The sequence below is a fragment of the Salmo salar genome, unplaced genomic scaffold, assembly GCF_965601325.2.
Source record: "Salmo salar unplaced genomic scaffold, fSalSal1 ptg000587l, whole genome shotgun sequence".
NCBI classification, from domain to species: Eukaryota; Metazoa; Chordata; class Actinopteri; order Salmoniformes; family Salmonidae; genus Salmo; species Salmo salar.
Window position 1 is genome coordinate 1,037,501 of NW_027675427.1, and position 26,154 is coordinate 1,063,654.

General features: G+C 43.5%; 1 protein-coding gene and 1 long non-coding RNA gene across 2 annotated transcripts in view; both read right to left on the reverse strand.

The window, feature by feature from the left end:
* Positions 1–5,595, reverse strand: part of LOC145876422 (NLR family CARD domain-containing protein 3-like) — a 7,093-nt gene extending 1,498 nt beyond the window's left edge. Inside the window, exons 1-2 of the mRNA XM_082972194.1 lie at positions 3,930–5,595; positions 3,483–3,656 (exon numbers count right to left, since the gene is read on the reverse strand). Coding sequence (XP_082828320.1) covers positions 3,483–3,656; positions 3,930–5,320 — 1,565 coding nt within the window. The 5' untranslated portion in view covers positions 5,321–5,595. The remainder of the gene's footprint in view (positions 1–3,482; positions 3,657–3,929) is intronic.
* Positions 5,596–8,933: 3,338 nt separating this feature from the next.
* LOC145876423 (uncharacterized) lies at positions 8,934–10,096 on the reverse strand. The gene is made up of 2 exons (XR_014391539.1): positions 9,805–10,096; positions 8,934–9,572 (listed from the first exon to the last, which is right to left on the reverse strand). It is a non-coding gene; the product is annotated as an uncharacterized LOC145876423 (long non-coding RNA).
* Between the last annotated feature and the right edge of the window lie 16,058 nt (positions 10,097–26,154).

Sequence of the window (26,154 nt, forward strand, 5' to 3'; positions counted from 1 at the left end):
AACAGAGGCTACAACAAAACATGCTAACCTCTCACCATTACCAATAACAGAGACTACAACAAAACATGCTAACCTCTCACCATTACCAATAACAGAGACTACAACAAAACATGCTAACCTCTCACCATTAGCAATAACAGAGGCTACAACAAAACATGCTAACCTCTCACCATTACCAATAACAGAGGCTACAACAAAACATGCTAACCTCTCACCATTACCAATAACAGAGGCTACAACAAAACATGCTAACCTCTCACCATTACCAATAACAGAGGCTACAACAAAACATGCTCACCTCTCACCATTACCAATAACAGAGGCTACAACAAAACATGCTAACCTCTCACCATTACCAATAACAGAGGATACAACAAAACATGCTAACCTCTCACCATTACCAATAACAGAGGATACAACAAAACATGCTAACCTCTCACCATTACCAATAACAGAGGCTACAACAAAACATGCTAACCTCTCACCATTACCAATAACAAAGGCTACAACAAAACATGCTAACCTCTCACCATTACCAATAACAGAGACTACAACAAAACATGCTAACCTCTCATCATTACCAATTTATTTATTTATTTCACCTTTATTTAACCAGGTAGGCAAGTTGAGAACAAGTTCTCATTTACAATTACGACCTGGCCAAGATAAAGCAAAGCAGTTCGACACATATAACAACACAGAGTGACACATGGAGTTAAACAAATGTAACCCTCTCACCAGGCTTGAATATGACTCTCACAACATTAACATATGTAGAGTATCTCAGCAGCATGGGATGTTAGGTGAGAAGGACATCTCCAATAAGAATTCCTATTGTAAACTATCTAGGGTTATGACAATAGGGTATTAACTTCAGATGAAATGATTATAGGTTTCTGTTATTGAATCAGGATAAACCATCCCATGCATTAAATTAAAACAATTAATGACTCCACCAAGGCAACATACATAATGTTCCATATGTGTATTAAAACATTTTCAAACACAAATACATGTTCAGACACAACATCAAAAGAAAAAAAATAATAATAATAAACCCCAATGAGTCGTGCACAACCCGTGTCCAAATTAAGCACCTCACATTGTGGTTACTCACGACTTGGTAGATATTCCCTCAGCGAAGTATGTCAGTTCCATGCAGGTTTCCTCACCAAGTCCAAGGCAGCACAGCTACCCATGCAGACAGTACTCCTTAGTAACCGATATCCCCATGGCAACACGAACTCGTTAAACTTCCCAAGCAATTATCTCCCGGTGTCACACGATGCTAGGCTAACCTCTAGCTGGCTAATACCTCCACGACGAGTCGGTAGATTCAGTCTTTACAAAAGTTTTAACGAAATTATAACAACTCTTTTATTAAATAAAACATGTATTTCCCTTCATGTCTTAGTAGCTATGGGTTTTGTTGTAGTTCTGTCGTCTTCTTTTATAATTTTTCTTCACCAACCGTCCTGAGGTAAAACGTCCATCCTTTCATCAACGTCTTTTTCCCTCCCGTTAACCAGGTCAACTCCCATTGGCCACAACTTAACAAGCGACCTTATTGGTCAAAACGTAAACTTCAAAGTAAAACAAACTATTCACTTATACATTAAATAAATATTTCTTCAAAAAGCATAATGCATTAACAACATTACAGTTTAGGAGCAATTCAATCATCTTTTAAATATAATACCAATTAATTATAACAAATAAACTCAATACTTGGTTCAAACAAGGGTATTACACAAACATACAGTCAATAATACAGTAGAAAAATAAGTCTATATACAATGTGAGCAAATGAAGTGAAATAAGGGAAGTAAAGGCAAAAAAAAGGCCATGGTGGCAAAGTAAATACAATATAGCAAGTAAAACACTGGAATGGTAGATATGCAGTGGAAGAAAGTGCAAAGTAGAAATAGAAATAATGGGATGCAAAGGAGCTAAATAAATAAATACAGTAGGGGAAGAGGTAGTTGGGCTAAATTATAGATGGGCTATGTAAAGGTGCAGTAATCTGTGAGCTGCTCTGACAGCTGGTGCTTAAAGCTAGTGAGGGAGATAAGTGTTTCCAGTTTTAGAGATTTTTGTAGTTCGTTCCAGTCATTGGCAGCAGAGAACTGGAAGAAGAGGCGGCCGAAGGAGGAATTGGCTTTGGGGGTGACCAGGGAGATATACCTGCTGGAGCGCGTGCTACAGGTGGGTGCTGCTATGATGACCAGTGAGCGGAGATAAGGGGGGACTTTACCTAGCATGGTCTTGTAGATGACCTGGAGCCAGTGGGTTTGGCGACGAGTATGAAGCGAGGGCCAGACAACGAGAGCGTACAGGTCGCAGTGGTGGGTAGTACTGTATATGGGGATTTGGTGACAAAACGGATGGCACTGTGATAGACTGCATCCAATTTATTGAGTAGGGTATTGGAGGCTATTTTGTAAATGACATCGCCGAAGTCGAGGATCGGTAGGATGGTCAGTTTTATAAGGGTATGTTTGGCCGCATGAGTGAAAGATGCTATGTTGCGAAATAGGAAGCCAGTTCTAGATTTAATTTTAGATTGGAGATGCTTATAGTGAGTCTGGAAGGAGAGTTTACAGTCTAACCAGACACCTAGGTATTTGTAGGTGTCCACATATTCTAAGTCAGAAGCATCCAGAGTAGTGATGCTGGACGGGCGGGCAGGTGCAGGCAGCGATCGGTTGAAGAGCATGCATTTAGTTTTACTTGTAGTTAAGAGCAGTTGGAGGCCACGGAAGGAGAGGTGTATGGCATTGAAGCTCGTCTAGAGGTTAGTTAACACAGTGTCCAAAGAAGGGCCAGAAGTATACAGAATAACACCAATAACAGAGGGGGTCTGATCTTTGTGCCTCTGTAACTTTCTCATTCATCATCATTAACGATTCATTCATGATTATTCATAATCATGGTAGCATCCACATGAATGTAGAAGTGTTCAGAAACATCTTCTATTCTTACTGACAATACAAGTGAAGTGACTCCAAAATGACAGGACATTATTCACCATTCAGTTTCTATTAGGAAAAACATTATCTAAAACACAACCAAAACAAACTGCAAATGAATTCAACAAGTTTGTAGAATCACAAGCTTGATGTAATCACTGCAGGCATGGAACATGGGACCAAATACTAAACTTCTGACTACTTTAATACAATATAAGTGAATTTGTCCAAATAATTAAGACTTCTTCAAATGGGAGAACTACGTACAGAAAGTGCTTTAATTTCTAAACGGTAAAACAGATATGTATGAAAATACCCTCAAATAAAAGGTGACATTCTGTAAGGTCACCTAATATGAAACAACTCAAATCCAAAATGCTGGATCATAGCACCACATTTAAAACTGTAAGCTTCACTGTCCAAACACATATGGTGTGTACTATGTGTGCCTGGTAAACACATGTGGATCTGGTGAACAGTTATCACTTGTTGACCAACTACAGGAATACTGACCTCAGAATCTCCAGTTTACAGTGGGGATTCCCCAGTCCAGCAGAGAGCAGCTTCACTCCTGAATCCTTCAGGTCATTGTTTCTCAGGTCCAGCTCTCTCAGGTGTGAGGGGTTTGACCTCAGAGCTGAGACCAGAGAAGCACAGCCTTCCTCTGTGACTCCACAGCCTGACAGCCTGACAAAGAGATCATCATGACTTCACAAACATACTGTTAATTTAACGAGTAGTGTAGAAGGACAATGGTAGATGCATTAGGTTTATTCTCTCAAACAACATATAGATTCATCTTCCGTCTCCTAGAATTGTATTGTCATATTGTTATACTAATCGGATTTATTCAATATGTTATTCAATATAAAATTATATACATATTATAATACATATTTTTCTCTAAACATAATATTTCTTCCTGATGAATACTTCTTATATGTCATTTTATTTACTCACAGAGCAGCACTGGAGGCTTTGACCACTGGCAGCAGCCTCAGAAGACCTTCCTCTGATCTGGAGTATTTCTTCAGGTCAAACACATCCAGCTCCTTTTCTGAAGTCAGCAACACAAAGACCAGAGCTGACCACTGTGCAGGTGACAGGTTGGGTTTTGAGAGACTTCCTGAGCTCAGGTAGCTTTGGATCTCCTCCACTAGAGAATGGTCATTCAGTTCATTCAGACAGTGGAACAGATTGATGCTCCTCTCTGGAGAGAGATTCTCCCTGATCTTCTTCTTGATGTACTTGACTGTTTCTTCATGGCTCTGTGAGCTGCTTCTTGTCTTTGTAAGTAGACCTCGTAAGTGCTTCTGATTGGACTCCAGTGAGAGGCCCAGAAGGAAGCGGAGGAACAGGTCCAGGTTTCCTGTCTCACTTTGTAAGGCTTTATCCACAGCACTCTTGTAGACAGTAACTTCAGTAACTTCAGGCTTGTCTCTGAACAGCGAGAAAACGTATCTGAACATTGATTGAGGTTCATCCATTAGATTCTCATTGTTGTTGATGAATGAGAGGAACACATATACAGCAGCCAGAAACTCCTGAATGCTCAGATGAACAAAGCAGTACACCTTGTTCTGGTACAGCCCACATTCCTCTTTAAAGAGCTGTGTGCACAATCCTGAGTACACTGAGGCTTCATTGACATCAATGCCAGCCTCTTTCAGGTCTTTTTCATAGAAAATCAGATTGCCCTTCACTAGCTGTTGAAAAGCCAGTTTTCCCAGTGACAGAATGCTCTCTTTATTCCAGTGTGGACCTGTCTCTTCTTTCCCAAGATACTTTTCATTCTTCTGTTTGGTATGAAACACCACAAGGTGTGTGTACATCTCAGTCAGAGTCTTGGGCATCTCTTCTCTCTTATGTTCCAGCATGTGTTCGAGGACTGTTGCAGAAATCCAACAGAAGACTGGAATGTGGCACATGATGTGGAGGCTCCTTGATGTCTTTATGTGTGAGATGATTCTGCTGGCCAGGTCCTCATCACTGAATCTCTTCCTGAAGTACTCCTCCTTCTGTGGGTCATTGAACCCTCGTACCTCTGTCACCTGGTCAACACACCCTGAAGGGATCTTATTGGCTGCTGCAGGTCGGGTAGTTATCCAGAGGAGAGCAGAGGGAAGCAGATTTCCCTCGATGAGATTTGTCAGCAGAACATCCACTGAGGTTGACTCTGTGACGTCCCAACAGATCTTGTTCTTCTGGAAGTCTAGGGGCAGTCGACACTCATCCAGACCATCAAAGATGAACACAACTTTGTACTTGTCATAGTTGGAGATTCTTGATTGTTTGGTTTCCATTGAGAAGTGATTGAGAAGTTCAATGAATGTGTGTTTGTCCCCTTTCATCAAATTCAGCTCCCGAAAAGGGAATGAAAACACAAATTGGACATCCTGATTTGCTTTTCCTTCAGCCCAGTCCAGAATGAACTTCTGCACAGAGACTGTTTTTCCAATGCCAGCGACTCCCTTTGTCAGCACAGTTCTGATACGTTTGTCTTGTCCAGTTAAGGGTTTGAAGATGTCGTTACATTTGATTGCAGACTCTGGTCTTGCTTGTTTCCTGGTTGTTGTCTCAATCTGTCTCAGCTCATGTTCATTATTGACCTCTCCTGTTCCACCCTCTGTGATGTAGATCTTATTGAGAAGTGTTGGGTTTCCTTGTTTAGCGATCCCCTCAAATACACATTGAAACTTCTTCTTTAGATTAGATTTGAGTTCACGTTGGCAAATCATAGCAAGCTCATCTGAATCTAGAAATAACACAGAGGATATTAATATTACGTCTGTTTTAATAACTACAGTATTGTAGGACTGTTATAAAGTTTTAAATTATAATCATTTATTCTCTTAACTGACTGTATAATTGTGTAAATATTTTCATAATACATTACAGACTGGTGTGACTGATTATATTATTATTGGTATTATTGATGGTATTATTAATGTTGTCTCTCTCTCTCTCTCTAAATTAATCAACACAACACATCCCTGCTGCTACTTGATGAGGTCACTAGGTGTTGTGTTAAGGCTGCTACAATATCATTGAGTTACACAGCTACTTTTGCTGTACTTTAGCTACAGCTTTTAAATGTTATAAAACAGCATTCAACACGAGGCAGACAGATCTTACAGTTCTCCAGTGTGTCAGCGAGCTCCTTCTGGTTCATTTTCCTCAGGACGTGCAGTGTGATCTTCAGAGCCCCCTCTCTGGCACTGCTCTCCTGCTTCTCATCTTCAGCATCCACCACTTCCTCATCCTGCTTCTGACTCTCAAAGCATTCTGGGAGTTCTGGACTAAGAATCCTCTTGAACATCTTCAGCTCGTTCTTCACAAATGTCATCATTTTCTCTTCAAGCAACTAAAATAAATCAAGTAAATAAGTTAATCAAGAGAAGAAATGCTTTCTCATTAACACATTAATGAATGATTGACAGATCAACTTTACTTGAGGTAAACAAAATCAAATGTTCATAACAGGACCACATACACTGAATATAGAGTCCAGGTCTGTTTGATGACTCTGGGAAGACTGACCACTGAGAATCTCTGACTCTGATCTCTCCTGTTGGTTTCTGTGGACAAAACATGAGATTACAGTACCCACACACACACACACACACACACACATACACACACACACACACACACACACACACACACACACACACACACACACACACACACACACACACACACACACACACACACACACACACACACACACAGGGAGGGAACGTTGTGTTTGTTTAATTAATATTGTTTTAGGACTATGAAAATGGACAAAAGTATTAGCCTATGGATTATGAAAACAACAAAAAGAAATGTGAAAATGGGAGAGGAGAAATGACTAGAGACAGTGTTGTTTAACTCACTGACCATGACCCATGAGTTCTTCTTACCTTTGTTCAGTAGAAAAGTCTCCCTCTCTAAACTCTATAGGATGATTCATAGACCAGTCACTCTTCATGGACACACAGCTGGGAACAGGGGAGTCTGGTCTCTCCTGCTTGATTGGACTTCAACACAACAGAGACAAACATTACATCTCTCATCTACTCTGAGCTCAGATGGGAAACATAAGAAGAGTTCTGGATCAGACAGACAGACAGACGGAGATAGATACAGAGACAGACAGACAGACAGACAGACAGACAGACAGACAGACAGACAGACAGACAGACAGACAGACAGACAGACAGACAGACAGACAGACAGACAGACAGACAGACAGACAGACAGACAGACAGACAGACAGACAGACAGACAGACAGACAGACAGACAGACAGACAGACAGACAGACAGACAGACAGACAGACAGACAGACAGAGCTCAGATGGGGAAACATAAGAAGAGTTTAATTCCAAAACGCTACATATCCATTTTCAGAAATGTTGGTAAATTAGCTTTTATTGTTTAAACCTGTTAGGGCTAGGGTGCAGTATTTGCACGGCCGGATTAAAAAACGTACCCGATTTAATCTGGTTATTACTACTGCCCAGAAACTAGAATATGCATATAGATAGAAAATACCCTAAAGTTTCTAAAACTGTTTGAATGGTGTCTGTGAGTATAACAGAACTCATATGGCAGTCAAAACACTGAGACAAATCCTGACAGGAAACTGAAATCTGATGTGTGGATATCACTTCAAACATTTGCCATTGAAACACACAGGGGCTTGCGATTCATTTAGCACTTCCTATGGCTTCCACTAGATGTCCCCAGTCTTTACAAAGTGTTTTGAGCCTCCTACCATCAAAATTGACTGAAAGAGAGGATGTTTACCTTGGTCACAGGAAATGGGCCATTACCATTGTGACGTCGGCGCCCATGGGTACTCTCCCTTTTTGAAACGTTTTGAAAGACAATGCAACCGTCCCAATGGAATATTATTGAAGCCCTGGATGAAAAAGCCCCTAAAGATTTATGTTATACAACGTTTGACATGTTTGAACGAACTTAAGCTGAGGCTATTATATAAACAGTTTTATGGTAATATGGCTATATTGTCTCTTCTGAGTATCACAAAATTGTACCAAGCGGACCAGTTCGTAGCTGGATTCTTCACCAATCTTCCATACCTTCTCCAGAACACAAATGTCGCTTGGCTCCCCAATTCTGTGAGTTGTAAGAATTTCCTGTGTCTCTCTATGGGCCATGTGGCCAGAGACTCCTCTTAGAGTTTTTACAACCCTTTCACACAGGGCCTGGGTGGTTGGGAAGGTAGGTTGGGGGATGGTACAAAGGGGAGGGGGTCAACTGTCCTTCCTGTACCCAAAGAGGCCAACGTCATGACAAATCTTTCTGATTGAGACAAAACGGATGGCACTGTGATAGACTGCATCTAATTTATTGAGTAGGGTATTGGAGGCTATTTTGTAAATGACATCGCCGAAGTCGAGGATCGGTAGGATGGTCAGTTTTATAAGGGTATGTTTGCAGCATGAGTGAAGGATGCTATGTTGCGAAATAGGAAGCCAATTCTAGATTTAATTTTGGATTGGAGATGTTTAATATAAGTCTGGAAGGAGAGTTTACAGTCTAACCAGACACCTAGGTATTTGTAGTTGTCCACATATTCTAAGTCAGAACCGTCCAGAGTAGTGATGCTGAACAGGCAGGCAGGTGCAGGCAGCGATCGGTTGAAGAGCATGCATTTAGTTTTACTTGTATTTAAGAGCAGTTGGAGGCCACGGAAGGAGAGCTGTATGGCATTGAAGCTCGTCTAGAGGTTAGTTAACACAGTGTCCAAAGAAGGGCCAGAAGTATACAGAATAACACCAATAACAGAGGGGGTCTGATCTTTGTGCCTCTGTAAATTTCTCATTCATCATCATTAATGATTCATTCCTGATTATTCATAATCATGGTAGCATCCACATGAATGTAGAAGTGTTCAGAAACATGTTCTATTCTTACTGACAATACAAGTGAAGTGACTCCAAAATGACAGGACATTATTCACCATTCAGTTTCTATTAGGAAAAACATCATCCAAAACACAACCAAGACAAACTGCAAATGAATTCAACAGGTTTGTAGAATCACAATTGATGTAATCACTGCAGGCATGGATCATGGGACTAAATACTAAACTTATGAAAACTTTAATACAATATAAGTGAATTTGTCCGAATATGTACAACTTTTTCAAATGGGAGAACTAAATACATAAAGTGCTTTCCTTTCTTAACAGTAACACAGCTATGTATGAAAATACCCTAAAATAAAAGGTGACATTCTGTACTGTCACCTAATATGAAACATTCTATCTCAAATCCAAAATGCTGGATCATAGCACCACATTTAAAACTGTAAGCTTCACTGTCCAAACACATATGGTGTGGACTATGTGTGCCTGGTAAACACATGTGGATCTGGTGAACAGTTATCACTTGTTGACCAACTACAGGAATACTGACCTCAGCGTCTCCAGTTTACAGTGTGGATCCTCCAGTCCAGCAGAGAGCAGCTTCACTCCTGAATCCTTCAGGTCATTGTTACTCAGGTCCAGCTCTCTCAGGTGTGAGGGGTTTGACTTCAGAGCTGAGACCAGAGAAGCACAGCCTTTCTTTGTGACTCCACAGCCTGACAGCCTGCAACGAGATCATCATGACTTCACAAACACACTGGTAATTTAACACCAGTAGTGTAGAAGGACAAGGGTAGATGCATTTGGTTCATATTCCCAAACAACACATAGATTCATCTTCCATCAATGCATTTATTCAATATGTTTTTCAATATACATATTATAATACATATTTTTCTCCAAACATAATATTTCTTCCTGATGAATACTTCTTATATGTCATTTTATTTACTCACAGAGCAGCTCTGGAGGCTTTGACCACTGGCAGCAGCCTCAGAAGAGTTTCCTCTGATCTGGAGAATTTCTTCAGGTCAAACACATCCAGCTCCTTTTCTGAAGTCAGCAATACAAAGGCCAGAGCTGACCACTGTGCAGGTGACAGGTTGGGTTCTGAGAGACTTCCTGATCTCAGGTAGCTTTGGATCTCCTCCACTAGAGAATGGTCATTCAGTTCATTCAGACAGTGGAACAGATTGATGCTCCTCTCTGGAGAGAGATTCTCCCTGATCTTCTTCTTGATGTACTTGACTGTTTCTTCATGGCTCTGTGAGCTGCTTCTTGTCTTTGTCAGTAGACCTCGTAAGTGGCTTTTCAAAACCTTAAAAATCCTATTACTTCAATTTCTCAAACATATGACTATTTTACAGCTATTTAAAGACAAGACTCTCGTTAATCTAACCACACTGTCCGATTTCAAAAAGGCTTTACAACGAAAGCAAAACATTAGATTATGTCAGCAGAGTACCAAGCCAGAAATAATCAGACACCCATTTTTCAAGCTAGCATATAATGTCACCAAAACCCAGAAGACAGCTAAATGCAGCACTCACCTTTGATGATATTCATCAGATGACAACCCTAGGACATTATGTTATACAATACATGCATGTTTTGTTCAATCAAGTTAATATTTATATCAAAAACCAGCTTTTTACATTAGCATGTGACGTTCAGAACTAGCATACCCCCCGCAAACTTCCGGGGAATTCGCTAACATTTTACTAAATTACTCACGATAAACGTTCACAAAAAGCATAACAATTATTTTAAGAATTATAGATACAGACCTCCTCTATGCACTCGATATGTCCGATTTTAAAATAGCTTTTTGGTGAAAGCATATTTTGCAATATTCTAAGTACATAGCCCAGGCATCACGGGCTAGCTATTTAGACACCCGGCAAGTTTAGAACTCACCATAATCATATTTACTATTATAAAAGTTTGATTACCTTTTGTTGTCTTCGTCAGAATGCACTCCCAGGACTGCTACTTCAATAACAAATGTTGGTTTGGTCCAAAATAATCCATCGTTATATCCGAATAGCGGCGTTTTGTTCGTGCGTTCCAGACACTATCCGAAATGGGAAAGAAGGGTCGTGCGCATAGCGCAATCCGTGACAAAAAAAATCTAAATATTCCATTACCGTACTTCGAAGCATGTCAACCGCTGTTTAAAATCCATTTTTATGCCATTTTTCTCGTAGAAAAGCGATAATATTCTGACCGGGAATGTCCATTTAGCTAAACAGAGGAAAGTAAACAAAGCTTTCGGTCGACGCGGGCACGAGCCTGAGTCTCACAGTACTGTAACCAGCCACTACCCAAACGCGCTACTTTTTTTCAGCCAGAGCCTGCAAAGCCACGATTCAGCTTTTTACCGCCTTCTGAGACCCTATGGCAGCCGTAGGAAGTGTCACGGGACAGCTAAGATCCTCACACTTCAATAAACAGAGACAAGAAGAACGACACCTTGTCAGACAGGCCACTTCCTGAATGAAACCTTCTCACATTTTTGCCTGCCAAATGAGTTCTGTTATACTCACAGACACCATTCAAACAGTTTTAGAAACTTTAGGGTGTTTTCTATCCATATGTAATAAGTATATGCATATTCTAGTTACTGGTAGGAGTGGTAACCAGATTAAATCGGGTACGTTTTTATCCAGCCGTGTCAATACTGCCCCCTATCCCCAACAGGTTAACAGTTTCATAAATTCATTGTAATTAACTTAATCATTATGACACACCCCTCTCTATTGTCATTGGTTGCACTAATTGCACTGTTTGTCTACATAACCTGGTTCAAGTATTGATGACATCACCCTGAAGAAGGCACAGTGATGCTGAAACGTTGGTAAATACCCAATAAATGACTGGGAGTTTATATATGGAGTGTGGGATTCTCTTTATTTTGATAGTTTATAACTCTTATGTAGTTGCCATCTTTTTGTGTTTTTCAGGCAGCCTGGGAAAGAACTGAAAAAACTCACTAAAGAGTCAAGACAGAGACACCAGAAAGACCAAAGAAGACTTGGACGCAACATCAGAGGACAGAGAGGGATGTTCAGAACACACTCAGTCTGGTCAGTTGGTGAGGGTAGACTTGGAGGCTGCTTACCTGACATGGAGGAAGTCCCCCCTCCTCTCCCCTACCTTCCCTATGCCCCCACTCCTCTCCCCTACCTTCCCTATACCCCCCTCCTCTCCCCTACCTTCCCTATACCCCCTCCTCTCCCCTACCTTCCCTATACCCCCTCCTCTCCTACCTTCCCTATACCCCCTCCTCTCCCCTACCTTCCCTATACCCCCCCTCCTCTCTCCTACCTTCCCTATACCCCCTCCTCTCACCTACCTTCCCTATGCCCCCTCCTCTCCCCTACCTTCCCTATCCCCCCCTCCTCTCCCATACCTTCCCTATACCCCCCCTCTCCCCTACCTTCCCTATACCCCCCTCCTCTCCCCTAACTTCCCTATACCCCCTCCTCTCCCCTACCTTCCCTATACCCCCCTCCTCTCCCCTACCTTCCCTATACCCCCCTCCTCTCCCCTACCTTCCCTATACCCCCCTCCTCTCCCCTACCTTCCCTATACCCCCTCCTCTCCCCTACCTTCCCGATACCCCCTCCTCTCCCCTACCTTCCCTATACCCCCCTCCTCTCCCCTACCTTCCCTATACCCCCCTCCTCTCCCCTACCTTCCCTATACCCCCCTCCTCTCCCCTACCTTCCCTATACCCCCTCCTCTCCCCTACCTTCCCTATACCCCCCTACCTTCCCTATACCCCCTCCTCTCCCCTACCTTCCCTATACCCCCTCCTCTCCCCTACCTTCCCTATACCCCCCTCCTCTCCCCTACCTTCCCTACACCCCCTCCTCTCCCCTACCTTCCCTATACCCCCCCTCCTCTCCCCTACCTTCCCTATACCCCCTCCTCTCCCCTACCTTCCCTAAACCCCCCTCCTCTCCCCTACCTTCCCTATACCCCCCTCCTCTCCCCTACCTTCCCTATACCCCCCTCCTCTCCCCTACCTTCCCTATACCCCCTCCTCTCCCCAACCTTCCCTATACCCCCCTCCTCTCCCCTACCTTCCCTATACCCCCTCCTCTCCCCTACCTTCCCTATACCCCCTCCTCTCCCCTACCTTCCCTAAACCCCCCTCCTCTCCCCTACCTTCCCTATACCCCCTCCTCTCCCCTACCTTCCCTAAACCCCCCTCCTCTCCCCTACCTTCCCTATACCCCCTCCTCTCCCCTACCTTCCCTATACCCCCTCCTCTCCCCTACCTTCCCTAAACCCCCCTCCTCTCCCCTACCTTCCCTATACCCCCTCCTCTCCCCTACCTTCCCTATACCCCCCTCCTCTCCCCTACCTTCCCTATGCCCCCCCCTCTCCCTACCTTCCCTATACCCCCCTCCTCTCCCCTACCTTCCCTATACCCCCTCCTATCCCCTACCTTCCCTATACCCCCTCCTCTCCCCTACCTTCCCTATACCCCCTCCTCTCCCCTACCTTCCCTATACCCCCTCCTCTCCCCTACCTTCCCTATACCCCCCTCCTCTCCCCTACCTTCCCTCTACCCCCCTCCTCTCCCCTACCTTCCCTATACCCCCCTCCTCTCCCCTACCTTCCCTATACCCCCCTCCTCTCCCCTACCTCCCCTATACCCCCTCCTCTCCCCTACCTTCCCTATACCCCCTCCTCTCCTCTACCTTCCCTATACCCCCCTCCTCTCCCCTACCTTCCCTATACCCCCTCCTCTCCCCTACCTTCCCTATACCCCCTCCTCTCCCCTACCTTCCCTATACCCCCTCCTCTCCCCTACCTTCCCTATACCCCCTCCTCTCCCCTACCTTCCCTATACCCCCCTCCTCTCCCCTACCTTCCCTATACCCTCCTCCTCTCCCCTACCTTCCCTCTACCCCCCTCCTCTCCTCTACCTTCCCTCTACCCCCCCCCCCCCCTATTATGTTGGACCATCATGTTTATTTGTTTGAATCTTGTCTTTGTTTGTGATCAGGTTAGAAGAGAATGACTCCTCAACCCAAGAGGCCCTGGAGCAGCTGTGATCAGGTTAGAAGAGAATGACTCCTCAACCCAAGAGGCCCTGGAGCAGCTGTGATTAGGTTAGAAGAGAATGACTCCTCAACCCAAGAGGCCCTGGAGCAGCTGTGATCAGGTTAGAAGAGAATGACTCCTCAACCCAAGAGGCCCTGGAGCAGCTGTGATCAGGTTAGAAGAGAATGACTCCTCAACCCAAGAGGCCCTGGAGCAGCTGTGATCAGGTTAGAAGAGAATGACTCCTCAACCCAAGAGGTCCTGGAGCAGCTGTGAGAGAGCATCAGTGTGGGAGCATTTGGGAACATTTAAAGAAGGTGTCACGTCCTGACCAGTATAAGGGTTATTTGTATTGTAGTTTGGTCAGGACGTGGCAGAGGGTATTTGTTTTATGTGGTTCGGGGTGGTGGTTTGCTTAGAAGGGTGTTTGATTTATTATTTCTGGGTTTTGGGTTATGTTTTTTGAATTTCTATGTTCTCTCTAGTTTAGTATTTCTATGTTAGGTATTTGGGTGTTGAACTCTCAATTGGAGGCAGGTCGTTGTGTCTTTTTTGGTGTATGTGTTTATTTTTGGTTCACCTTCTTTGCCAATTAAATCAAAAAATAAGATTAGTGCACATTTCCCCGCTGCGTCTTGGTCCGCTTTATCCGACGCCAACCGTTACAGAAGGTTCCTGGCAAAGAGGATTGACAGTTACGTAAAGGGTCAGAGCCACTGAGTGGACAAAATATAAAGGATACCTTCCTAATATTGAGTTACGCCTGGTCAGTTTGTCATGGAAAGAAAGGTGTCCTTAATGTTTTGTGTTAATTACATAATAATTATACATTTATGGAATGTTTTATGTAGCCTATTGTTTTCTATTTATTCAACCTGCCATCTACCCACCTGGGGACTAAGGGTTATGAGAGAACCCCCACATCACTAGCTTCTCTTTATTCAACCTGCCATCTACCCACCTGGGGACTGAGGGTTATGAGAGAACCCCCACTTCACTAGCTTCTCTTTATTCAACCTGCCATCTACCCACCTGGGGACTGAGGGTTATGAGAGAACCCCCACATCACTAGCTTCTCTTTATTCAACCTGCCATCTACCCACCTGGGGACTGAGTGTTATGAGAGAACCCCCACATCACTAGCTTCTCTTTATTCAACCTGCCATCTACCCACCTGGGGACTGAGGGTTATGAGAGAACCCCCACATCACTAGCTTCTCTTTATTCAACCTGCCATCTACCCACCTGGGGACTGAGGGTTATGAGAGAACCCCCACATCACTAGCTTCTCTTTATTCAACCTGCCATCTACCCACCTGGGGACTGAGGGTTATGAGAGAACCCCCACATCACTAGCTTCTCTTTATTCAACCTGCCTTCTACCCACCTGGGGACTGAGGGTTATGAGAGAACCCCCACATCACTATCTTGCATGTTCTGCAGCCTTGTAAAGATAAGGAGGGGACGACTGGGAGGCAGGTTGGCATGTATTGTCATGAATCTTGCCCTGGAGGCAGGTTGGCATTTATTGTCATGAATCTTGCCCTGGAGGCAGGTTGGCATTTATTGTCATGAATCTTGCCCTGGAGGCAGGTTAGCATTTATTGTCATGAATCTTGCCCTGGAGGCAGTTCAGCAAAGTATTCCCTAGCTGGCACAGGCACAAAGTAATACAATCAGATTTTAATCCTAACCTCAACCCTAACCACACTGCTAATCCTTCCCTTAAATTAAGACCATAAAACAACATTATTTTCAACAGCCATTTCTGACTTTGCAGCTGACATATCTAGAAGAAAAATCTCACAGTTCTGCCTCCAGGTCAAGATTCATGCCAAACGTCAACATGAGACAGGGAGAAGCAATGTAAAAATCAATAACGAAATTGTTTTCACAATTAACATGCTTTTTCTTGTTTCAAGTATGTTTTATTATGAAAAGTACAATATAACCATGTATACTTGTACAACTATGAAGTGTATGTCCACATATAATTGTACAATTGGTTTTTCCAACATAAAAGACAAGAAATGATCACATTGGTATTTTAACGGTGTTATTGTAAGAGTTTAAATGTTTAAACAGAGGATACATCTAAAACAGGATAAAACAAGTGCACTATGTTGTGAGAATGTTACTTTAACGTCGACTCATAACGTCACACTATAACTTCATGGGAGTCTTGTGGAAAGACTGCATGTTGTTTTGGGTGGCTTGAGTGACGTCTTCATCAACATTTTGCAGAATATTCCGGTAATATTTTCACCTCTTGTCGGCTGCAGACATTCATAAGGAGTTCCAGTAGTTTATTTGCCATTTGCAGGTATTAAAAGTAATACATACATTGTAATTCCTTGTTGGATCTCTCTCACATACAGGACAGTACATACCAGAGGAGGCTGCTGAGGGGAGGACGGCTCATAATAATGTCTGGAACAGAGTGAATGAAATGGAACACATGGAAACCACGTGTTTGATACCATTCCACTTATTCCACTCCAGCCATTACAAGCCTGTCCTCCCTAAATAAGGTCCCACCAACCTCCTGTGGTACAAACACAAACAGTAAAATATATCATAAAAAATGCAAAGTGGTAAAAGATCAGAAAATATTACAAGCCTGTCACGTGTGAGTGTCCAGTGTGTGTGTGTGTCCAGTGTGTGTGTGTGTGTGTGTGTGTGTCCAGTTATTATTTCAGGGACACTGAAGAGTCAACATAATCAACCCTAAACCCTGGATAGAGGGGCTCAGTGAATGTGGAGGTGAATGTGATCAGGTGGGTCAGTGTGTCAGAGGAGGCTCTATAGAAGGACAGAGTGCCGGCTGACCAGTCCAGATACACTCCTACTCTGTGGGATCTGGAGGAGGGGACGTCTATGGTAGTGGAGTTATTATTATGCCAGGCAATGTATCTGTTGTCAGAGCAGAACAGACTCCAGGACTTGTCATTGTATCCAAGACAACAGTCATCACCCCATCCTCTCCTGCTGATTCCTTTATATGTCACTCCTATACCAGCCCCCATTATCCCACCACTCCACTCTACCTCCCAGTAACAGCGCCCAGTCAGACCCTCTCTACACAGCACCTGTTCACAGTCCTCAAATCTCTCTGGGTGATCAGGATACGGCTGCTCCTCTCTCCTACCTGTCACCTTTCTGTTCTCCTCAGACAGAGAGAGGAGTCTGTGTACTGTGTTTAGGTCCAGTGTGAGATCACAGACATCTGATGGATGAAACCAGACACAATATTAGAAATCATCATCATTCACATTAGAATGTTAACTCACTTTTCACTAATTCATTTAATGTAGATGTTTCTAGGTATCAAAAGGAGAAGTTAAGGTAACTTGAGACTTGTTGAATGATCATATGTTATACTGTATGGTAATATAAAACACACTTATTCACATTAATTACACACACACACACACACACACACACAGTCATATCAACTCTTTGTAAACGTTGGTGTCCCTGATTTGTGCTTCTGTAGAACTACAGATGATATTTAACATGACCAAGTCAGTAATGATGGTGGTCTTTGACTTAACTTGAATTAAGACTTATTCTTAGTCATATTCTTCACAGCAGTCAACACTCACATTTTCTAAGTCCAGGTTTCATTCTGTTCTCTCCACCATGTTCCACACTGTAGCGGTAAGCAGAAAAACAGACAGTCATTGAGGGATACACCTGAACACACACACACACACACACACACACACACATACACACACACACACACACACACACACACACACACACACACACACACACACACACACACACACAGGACAAATACACACACACACACACACACACACACACACACACACACACACACACACAGGTCAAGCGTTGGTAAGAGCGTTTTCAGTGTTTGTGTCCAGTGTGTGTGTGAGTCCAGTGTGTGTGAGTCCAGTGTGTGTGTGTGTGTGTGTGTGTGTGTGTGTGTGTGTGTGAGTCCAGTGTGTGTGTGTGTGTAAGTCCAGTGTGTGAGTCCAGTGTGTGTGTGTGTCTGTGTGTGTGTGAGTCCAGCGTGTGTGTGTGTGTGTGTGTGTGTGTGTGTGTGTGTGTGTGTGTGTGTGTGTGTGTGAGTCCAGTGTGTGTGTGTGTGTGAGTCCAGTATGTGTGTGTGTGTGTCCAGTGTGTGTGTGTGTGTGTGTGTGTCCAGTGTGTGTCCAGTGTGTGTGTGTGTCCAGTGTGTGTCCAGTGTGTGTCCAGTGTGTGTGTCCAGTGTGTGTGTCCAGTGTGTGTGTGTGTCCAGTGTGTGTGTGTGTCCAGTGTGTGTGTGTGTGTGTGTGTGTGTGTGTCCAGTGTGTGTGTGTGTGTGTCCAGTGTGTGTGTGTGTGTGTGTGTCCAGTGTGTGTGTGTGTGTGTCCAGTGTGTGTGTGTCCGTGTGTGTCCAGTGTGTGTGTGTCCGTGTGTGTCCAGTGTGTGTGTGTCCGTGTGTGTCCAGTGTGTGTGTGTGTGTGTGTGTGTGTCCAGTGTGTGTGTGTGTGTGTGTGTGTCCAGTGTGTGTGTGTGTGTGTGTGTCCAGTGTGTGTGTGTGTGTGTGTGTCCAGTGTGTGTGTGTGTGTGTGTGTCCAGTGTGTGTGTGTGTGTGTGTGTGTGTGTGTGTGTGTCCAGTGTGTGTGTGTGTGTGTGTGTGTGTCCAGTGTGTGTGTGTGTGTGTCCAGTGTGTGTGTGTGTGTGTGTGTGTGTGTGTGTGTGTGTGTGTGTGTGTGTGTGTGTGTGTGTGTGTGTCCAGTGTGTGTGTGTGTGTGTGTATCCAGTGTGTGTGTGTGTGTGTGTGTGTGTCCAGTGTGTGTGTGTGTGTCCAGTGTGTGTGTCCAGTGTGTGTGTGTGTGTGTGTCCAGTGTGTGTGTCCAGTGTGTGTCCAGTGTGTGTGTGTCCAGTGTGTGTGTGTGTGTGTGTGTGTGTGTGTGTGTGTGTCCAGTGTGTGTGTGTGTGTGTGTGTGTCCAGTGTGTGTGTGTGTGTGTGTGTGTGTGTCCAGTGTGTGTGTGTGTGTGTGTGTGTGTCCAGTGTGTGTGTGTGTGTGTGTGTGTGTGTGTGTCCAGTGTGTGTGTTTGTGTGTGTGTGTGTGTGTGAGTCCAGTGTGTGTGTGTGTGAGTCCAGTGTGTGTGTGTGTGAGTCCAGTGTGTGTGTGTGTGAGTCCAGTGTGTGTGTGTGTGTGTGTGTGAGTCCAGTGTGTGTGTGTGTGTGTGTGTGTGTGTGTGTGAGTCCAGTGTGTGTGTGTGTGTGTGTGTGTGTGTGTGTGTGAGTCCAGTGTGTGTGTGTGTGTGTGTGTGTGTGTGTGTGAGTCCAGTGTGTGTGTGTGTGTGTGTGTGTGTGTGTGTGAGTCCAGTGTGTGTGTGTGTGTGTGTGTGTGTGTGTGTGTGTGAGAGAGTCCAGTGTGTGTGTGTGTGTGTGTGTGTGTGTGAGTCCAGTGTGTGTGTGTGTGTGTGTGTGTGTCCAGTGTGTGTGAGTCCAGTGTGAGTGAGTCAAGTGTGTGTGTGTCCAGTGTGTGTGTGTGTGTGTGTGTGTGTGTGTGTGTGTGTGTGTGTGTGTGTGTGTGTGTGAGTCCAGTGTGTGTGAGTCCAGTGTGTGTGAGTCCAGTGTGTGTGAGTGTGTCCAGTGTGTGTGAGTGTGTCCAGTTTGAGTGTGTCCTGTGTGAGTGTGTCCTGTGTGAGTGTGTCCTGTGTGAGTGTGTCCTGTGTGAGTGTGTCCAGTGTGTGTGTGAGTCCAGTGTGTGTGTGAGTCCAGTGTGTGTGAGTCCAGTGTGTGTGAGTCCAGTGTGTGTGAGTCCAGTGTGTGTGAGTCCAGTGTGAGTGAGTCAAGTGTGTGTGTGTCCAGTGTGTGTGTGTGTGTGTGTGTGTGTGTGCCTCCAGTGTGTGTGCCTCCAGTGTGTGTGAGTGTGTCCAGTGTGAGTGTGTCCAGTGTGAGTGTGTCCAGTGTGAGTGTGTCCAGTGTGAGTGTGTCCAATGTGTCCAGTGTGAGTGTCCAGTGTGAGTGTCCAGTGTGTGTGTGTGTGAGTGTGTCCAGTGTGTGTGTGTGAGTGTGTCCATTGTGTGTGTGTGTGAGTGTGTCCAGTGTGTGTGTGTGAGTGTGTCCAGTGTGTGTGTGTGTGTGAGAGTGTCCAGTGTGTGTGTCCAGTGTGTGAGTGTCCAGTGTGTGTGTCCAGTGTGTGTGTGTGTGTGAGAGTGTGTGTGTCCAGTGTGTGTGTGTGAGAGTGTGTGTGTCCAGTGTGTGTGTGTGTGAGTGTGTGTGTCCAGTGTGTGTGTGTGAGAGTGTGTGTGTCCAGTGTGTGTGTGTGAGAGTGTGTGTGTCCAGTGTGTGTGTGTGTGTGTGAGAGTGTGTGTGTCCAGTGTGTGTGTGTGTGAGAGTGTGTGTGTCCAGTGTGTGTGTGTGTGTGAGAGTGTGTGTGTCCAGTGTGTGTGTGTGTGAGAGTGTGTGTGTCCAGTGTGTGTGTGTGTGAGAGTGTGTGTGTCCAGTGTGTGTGTGTGTGTGAGAGTGTGTGTGTCCAGTGTGTGTGTGTGAGAGTGTGTGTGTCCAGTGTGTGTGTGTGAGAGTGTGTGTGTCCAGTGTGTGTGTGTGTGAGAGTGTGTGTGTCCAGTGTGTGTGTGTGAGAGTGTGTGTGTCCAGTGTGTGTGTGAGAGAGTGTGTGTGTCCAGTGTGTGTGTGTGAGAGTGTGTTTGTCCAGTGTGTGTGTGAGAGAGTGTGTGTGTCCAGTGTGTGTGTGAGAGAGTGTGTGTGTCCAGTGTGTGTGTGTGTCCAGTGTGTGTGTCCAGTGTGTGTGTCCAGTGTGTGTGAGAGTGTGTGTGTCCAGTGTGTGTGTGAGAGTGTGTGTGTCCAGTGTGTTTGTGTGTCCAGTGTGTGTCCAGTGTGTGTCCTGTGTGTGTGTGTGTCCTGTGTGTGTGTGTGTCCTGTGTGTGTGTGTGTGTCCTGTGTGTGTGTGTGTGTCCTGTGTGTGTGTGTGTGTCCTGTGTGTGTGTGTGTGTGTGTCCTGTGCGTGTGTGTGTGTCCTGTGTGTGTGTGTGTGTGTCCTGTGTGTGTGTGTGTGTGTGTCCTGTGTGTGTGTGTGTGTGTCCTGTGTGTGTGTGTGTGTGTCCTGTGTGTGTGTGTGTGTGTGTCCTGTGTGTGTGTGTGTGTCCTGTGTGTGTGTGTGTGTGTGTGTGTGTGTGTGTGTGTCCTGTGTGTGTGTGTGTGTGTCCTGTGTGTGTGTGTCCTGTGTGTGTGTGTGTGTGTCCTGTGTGTGTGTGTGTGTCCTGTGTGTGTGTGTGTGTCCTGTGTGTGTGTGTCCTGTGTCTTAACCAGCCTGAAAAGTCCATCATGTCTGATATGAACATTGACATAAACCCTCTACATACTTGAGTTTCTCCAGTCTGCAGTGTGGATCCTCCAGTCCAGCAGAGAGCAGTCTGACTCCTGAGTCTCCTGGGTGATTGTAGCTCAGGTCCAGCTCTCTCAGGTGTGAGGGGTTTGACCTCAGAGCTGAGACCAGAGAAGCACAGCCTTCCTCTGTGACTAGACAGCCTGACAGCCTGCAAAGAGTCAAATCAAATTAAAATCACACTGCTATTCTTTGGTGGTGAAAATAGTGGCAGTATATTTCTTCAACATATTCAGATACATCAGTGTCCTGAAACCTGCCATATCTACTCATAAATTAAAGTATCATATTATAAATTACAAATTATCAAAGTTTTGCCTGCAGATAGAAACATGTATAATACAAATATTTGAGTAGACTGACCAGACCAGTTTAAAAGCAGTATCAGTCAAAAGACAGACAGTGAGGTATCAGATTTAGATTGTATTGAGTACAGTCCACACCATATCTATTTTGACAGTGAAGATAACATTTTAAATGTGGGTTTAAACTCCAACATTTTGGATTTCAGATCAAATGTTTCATATGAGGTGACAGTATATAATCTCACCTTTTATTTGAGGATATTTTCATACATATCTGTTTCACCATTTAGAAAAATGAAAGCACTTTATGTATCTAGTCCCCCTATTTGAATAGGTCATAAGTATTCTGAGCAATTCACTCATAGTGTATTAAAATAGTCAAAAGTTTAGTATTTGGTCCCATATTTTTTGACTGCAACGACTACATCAAGCCTGTGACTGCCATGATTGAGAAAGATCATGAATAATAATGAGTGAGAGAGTTACAGAGGCTACAACAGAAGATGCTAACCTCTCACCATTACCAATAACAGAGGCTACAACAAAACATGCTAACCTCTCACCATTACCAATAACAGAGGCTACAACAAAACATGCTAACCTCTCACCATTACCAATAACAGAGGCTACAACAAAACATGCTAACCTCTCACCATTACCAATAACAGAGGCTACAACAAAACATGCTAACCTCTCACCATTACCAATAAAAGAGGCTACAACAAAACATGCTAACCTCTCACCATTACCAATAACAGAGACTACAACAAAACATGCTAACCTCTCACCATTACCAATAACAGAGGCTACAACAAGACAGCTAACCTCTCACCATTACCAATAACAGAGACTACAACAAAACATGCTAACCTCTCACCATTACAAATAACAGAGGCTACAACAAAACATGCTAACCTCTCACCATTACCAATAACAGAGACTACAACAAAACATGCTAACCTCTCACCATTACCATTAACAGAGGCTATAACAAAACATGCTAACCTCTCACCATTACCAATAACAGAGGATACAACAAAACATGCTAACCTCTCACCATTAACATTAACAGAGGCTATAACAAAACATGCTAACCTCTCACCATTACCAATAACAGAGGCTACAACAAAACATGCTAACCTCTCACCATTACAAATAACAGAGGCTACAACAAAACATGCTAACCTCTCACCATTACCAATAACAGAGACTACAACAAAACATGCTAACCTCTCACCATTACCATTAACAGAGGCTATAACAAAACATGCTAACCTCTCACCATTACCAATAACAGAGGATACAACAAAACATGCTAACCTCTCACCATTACCATTAACAGAGGCTATAACAAAATATGCTAACCTCTCACCATTACCAATAACAGAGACTACAACAAAACATGCTAACCTCTCACCATTACCAATAACAGAGACTACAACAAAACATGCTAACCTCTCACCATTACCATTAACAGAGGCTATAACAAAACATGCTAACCTCTCACCATTACCAATAACAGAGGATACAACAAAACATGCTAACCTCTCACCATTACCATTAACAGAGGCTATAACAAAACATGCTAACCTCTCACCATTACCAATAACAGAGACTACAACAAAACATGCTAACCTCTCACCATTACCATTAACAGAGGCTATAACAAAACATGCTAACCTCTCACCATTACCAATAACAGAGGATACAACAAAACATGCTAACCTCTCACCATTACCAATAACAGAGGCTACAACAAAACATGCTAACCTCTCACCATTACCAATAACAGAGGCTACAACAAGACAGCTAACCTCTCACCATTACCAATAACAGAGACTACAACAAAACATGCTAACCTCTCACCATTACCAATAACAGAGGCTACAACAAAACATGCTAACCTCTCACCATTACCAATAACAGAGACTACAACAAAACATGCTAACCTCTCACCATTACCATTAACAGAGGCTATAACAAAACATGCTAACCTCTCACCATTACCAATAACAGAGGATAAAACAAAACATGCTAACCTCTCACCATTACCATTAACAGAGGCTATAACAAAACATGCTAACCTCTCACCATTACCAATAAAAGAGACTACAACAAAACATGCTAACCTCTCACCATTACCATTAACAGAGGCTATAACAAAACATGCTAACCTCTCACCATTACCAATAACAGAGGATACAACAAAACATGCTAACCTCTCACCATTACCATTAACAGAGGCTATAACAAAACATGCTAACCTCTCACCATTACCAATAACAGAGGCTACAACAAAACATGCTAACCTCTCACCATTACCAATAACAGAGGCTACAACAAAACATGCTAATCTCTCACCATAACCAATAACAGAGACTACAACAAAACATGCTAACCTCTCACTATTACCAATAACAGAGGCTACAACAAAACATGCTAACCTCTCACCATCACCAATAACAGAGGCTACAGCCATACATGCTAACCTCTAACCATTAACAGAGGCTATAACAAAACATGCTAACCTCTCACTATTACCAATAACAGAGGCTACAACAAAACATGCTAACCTCTCACCATTACCAATAACAGAGACTACAGCCATACATGCTAACCTCTCACCATTACCATTAACAGAGGCTACAACAAAACATGCTAACCTCTCACCATAACCAATAACAGAGGCTACAACAAAACATGCTAACCTCTCACCATTACCAACAACAGAGGCTACAACAAAACATGCTAACCTCTCACCATTACCAATAACAGAGGCTACAACAAAACATGCTAATCTCTCACCATTACCAATAACAGAGGATACAACAAAACATGCTAACCTCTCACCATTACCAATAACAGAGGATACAAAACATGCTAACCTCTCACCATTACCAATAACAGAGGCTACAACAAAACATGCTAACCTCTCACCATTACCAATAACAGAGACTACGGCCATCCATGCTAACCTCTCACCATTACCATTAACAGAGGCTATAACAAAACATGCTAACCTCTCACCATTACCAATAACAGAGGCTACAACAAAACATGCTAACCTCTCACCATTACCAATAACAGAGGCTACAACAAAACATGCTAATCTCTCACCATAACCAATAACAGAGACTACAACAAAACATGCTAACCTCTCACCATTACCAATAACAGAGGATAGAACAAAACATGCTAACCTCTCACCATTACCAATAACAGAGGATACAACAAAACATGCTAACCTCTCACCATTACCAATAACAGAGGATACAAAACATGCTAACCTCTCACCATTACCAATAACAGAGGCTACAGCCATACATGCTAACCTCTCACCATTAACAGAGTCTATAACAAAACATGCTAACCTCTCACCATTACCATTAACAGAGGCTACAGCAAAACATGCTAACCTCTCACCATAATTAATAACAGAGACTACAACAAAACATGCTAACCCCTCACCGTTACCAATAACAGAGGATACAACAAAACATCCTAACATCTCACCATTACCTATAACAGAGGATACAACAAAACATCCTAACCTCTCACCATTACCAATTACAGAGGCTACAACAAAACATGCTAACCTCTCACCATTACCAATAACAGAGGATACAAAACATGCTAACCTCTCACCATTACCAATAACAGAGGCTACAGCCATACATGCTAACCTCTCACCATTAACAGAGGCTATAACAAAACATGCTAACCTCTCACCATTACCATTAACAGAGGCTACAGCAAAACATGCTAACCTCTCACCATAACCTATAACAGAGGATACAACAAAACATGCTAACCTCTCACCATTACCAATTACAGAGGCTACAACAAAACATGCTAACCTCTCACCATTACCAATAACAGAGGATACAAAACATGCTAACCTCTCACCATTACCATTAACAGAGGCTACAGCCATACATGCTAACCTCTCACCATTAACAGAGGCTATAACAAAACATGCTAACCTCTCACCATTACCATTAACAGAGGCTACAGCAAAACATGCTAACCTCTCACCATAACCTATAACAGAGGATACAACAAAACATGCTAACCTCTCACCATTACCAATTACAGAGGCTACAACAAAACATGCTAACCTCTCACCATTACCAATAACAGAGGATACAAAACATGCTAACCTCTCACCATTACCAATAACAGAGGATACAAAACATGCTAACCTCTCACCATTACCAATAACAGAGGCTACAGCCATACATGCTAACCTCTCACCATTAACAGAGGCTATAACAAAACATGATAACCTCTCACCATTACCATTAACAGAGGCTACAGCAAAACATGCTAACCTCTCACCATAATTAATAACAGAGACTACAACAAAACATGCTAACCCCTCACCGTTACCAATAACAGAGGATACAACAAAACATGCTAACCTCTCACCATTACCTATAACAGAGGATACAACAAAACATGCTAACCTCTCACCATTACCAATTACAGAGGCTACAACAAAACATGCTAACCTCTCACCATTACCAATAACAGAGGATACAAAACATGCTAACCTCTCACCATTACC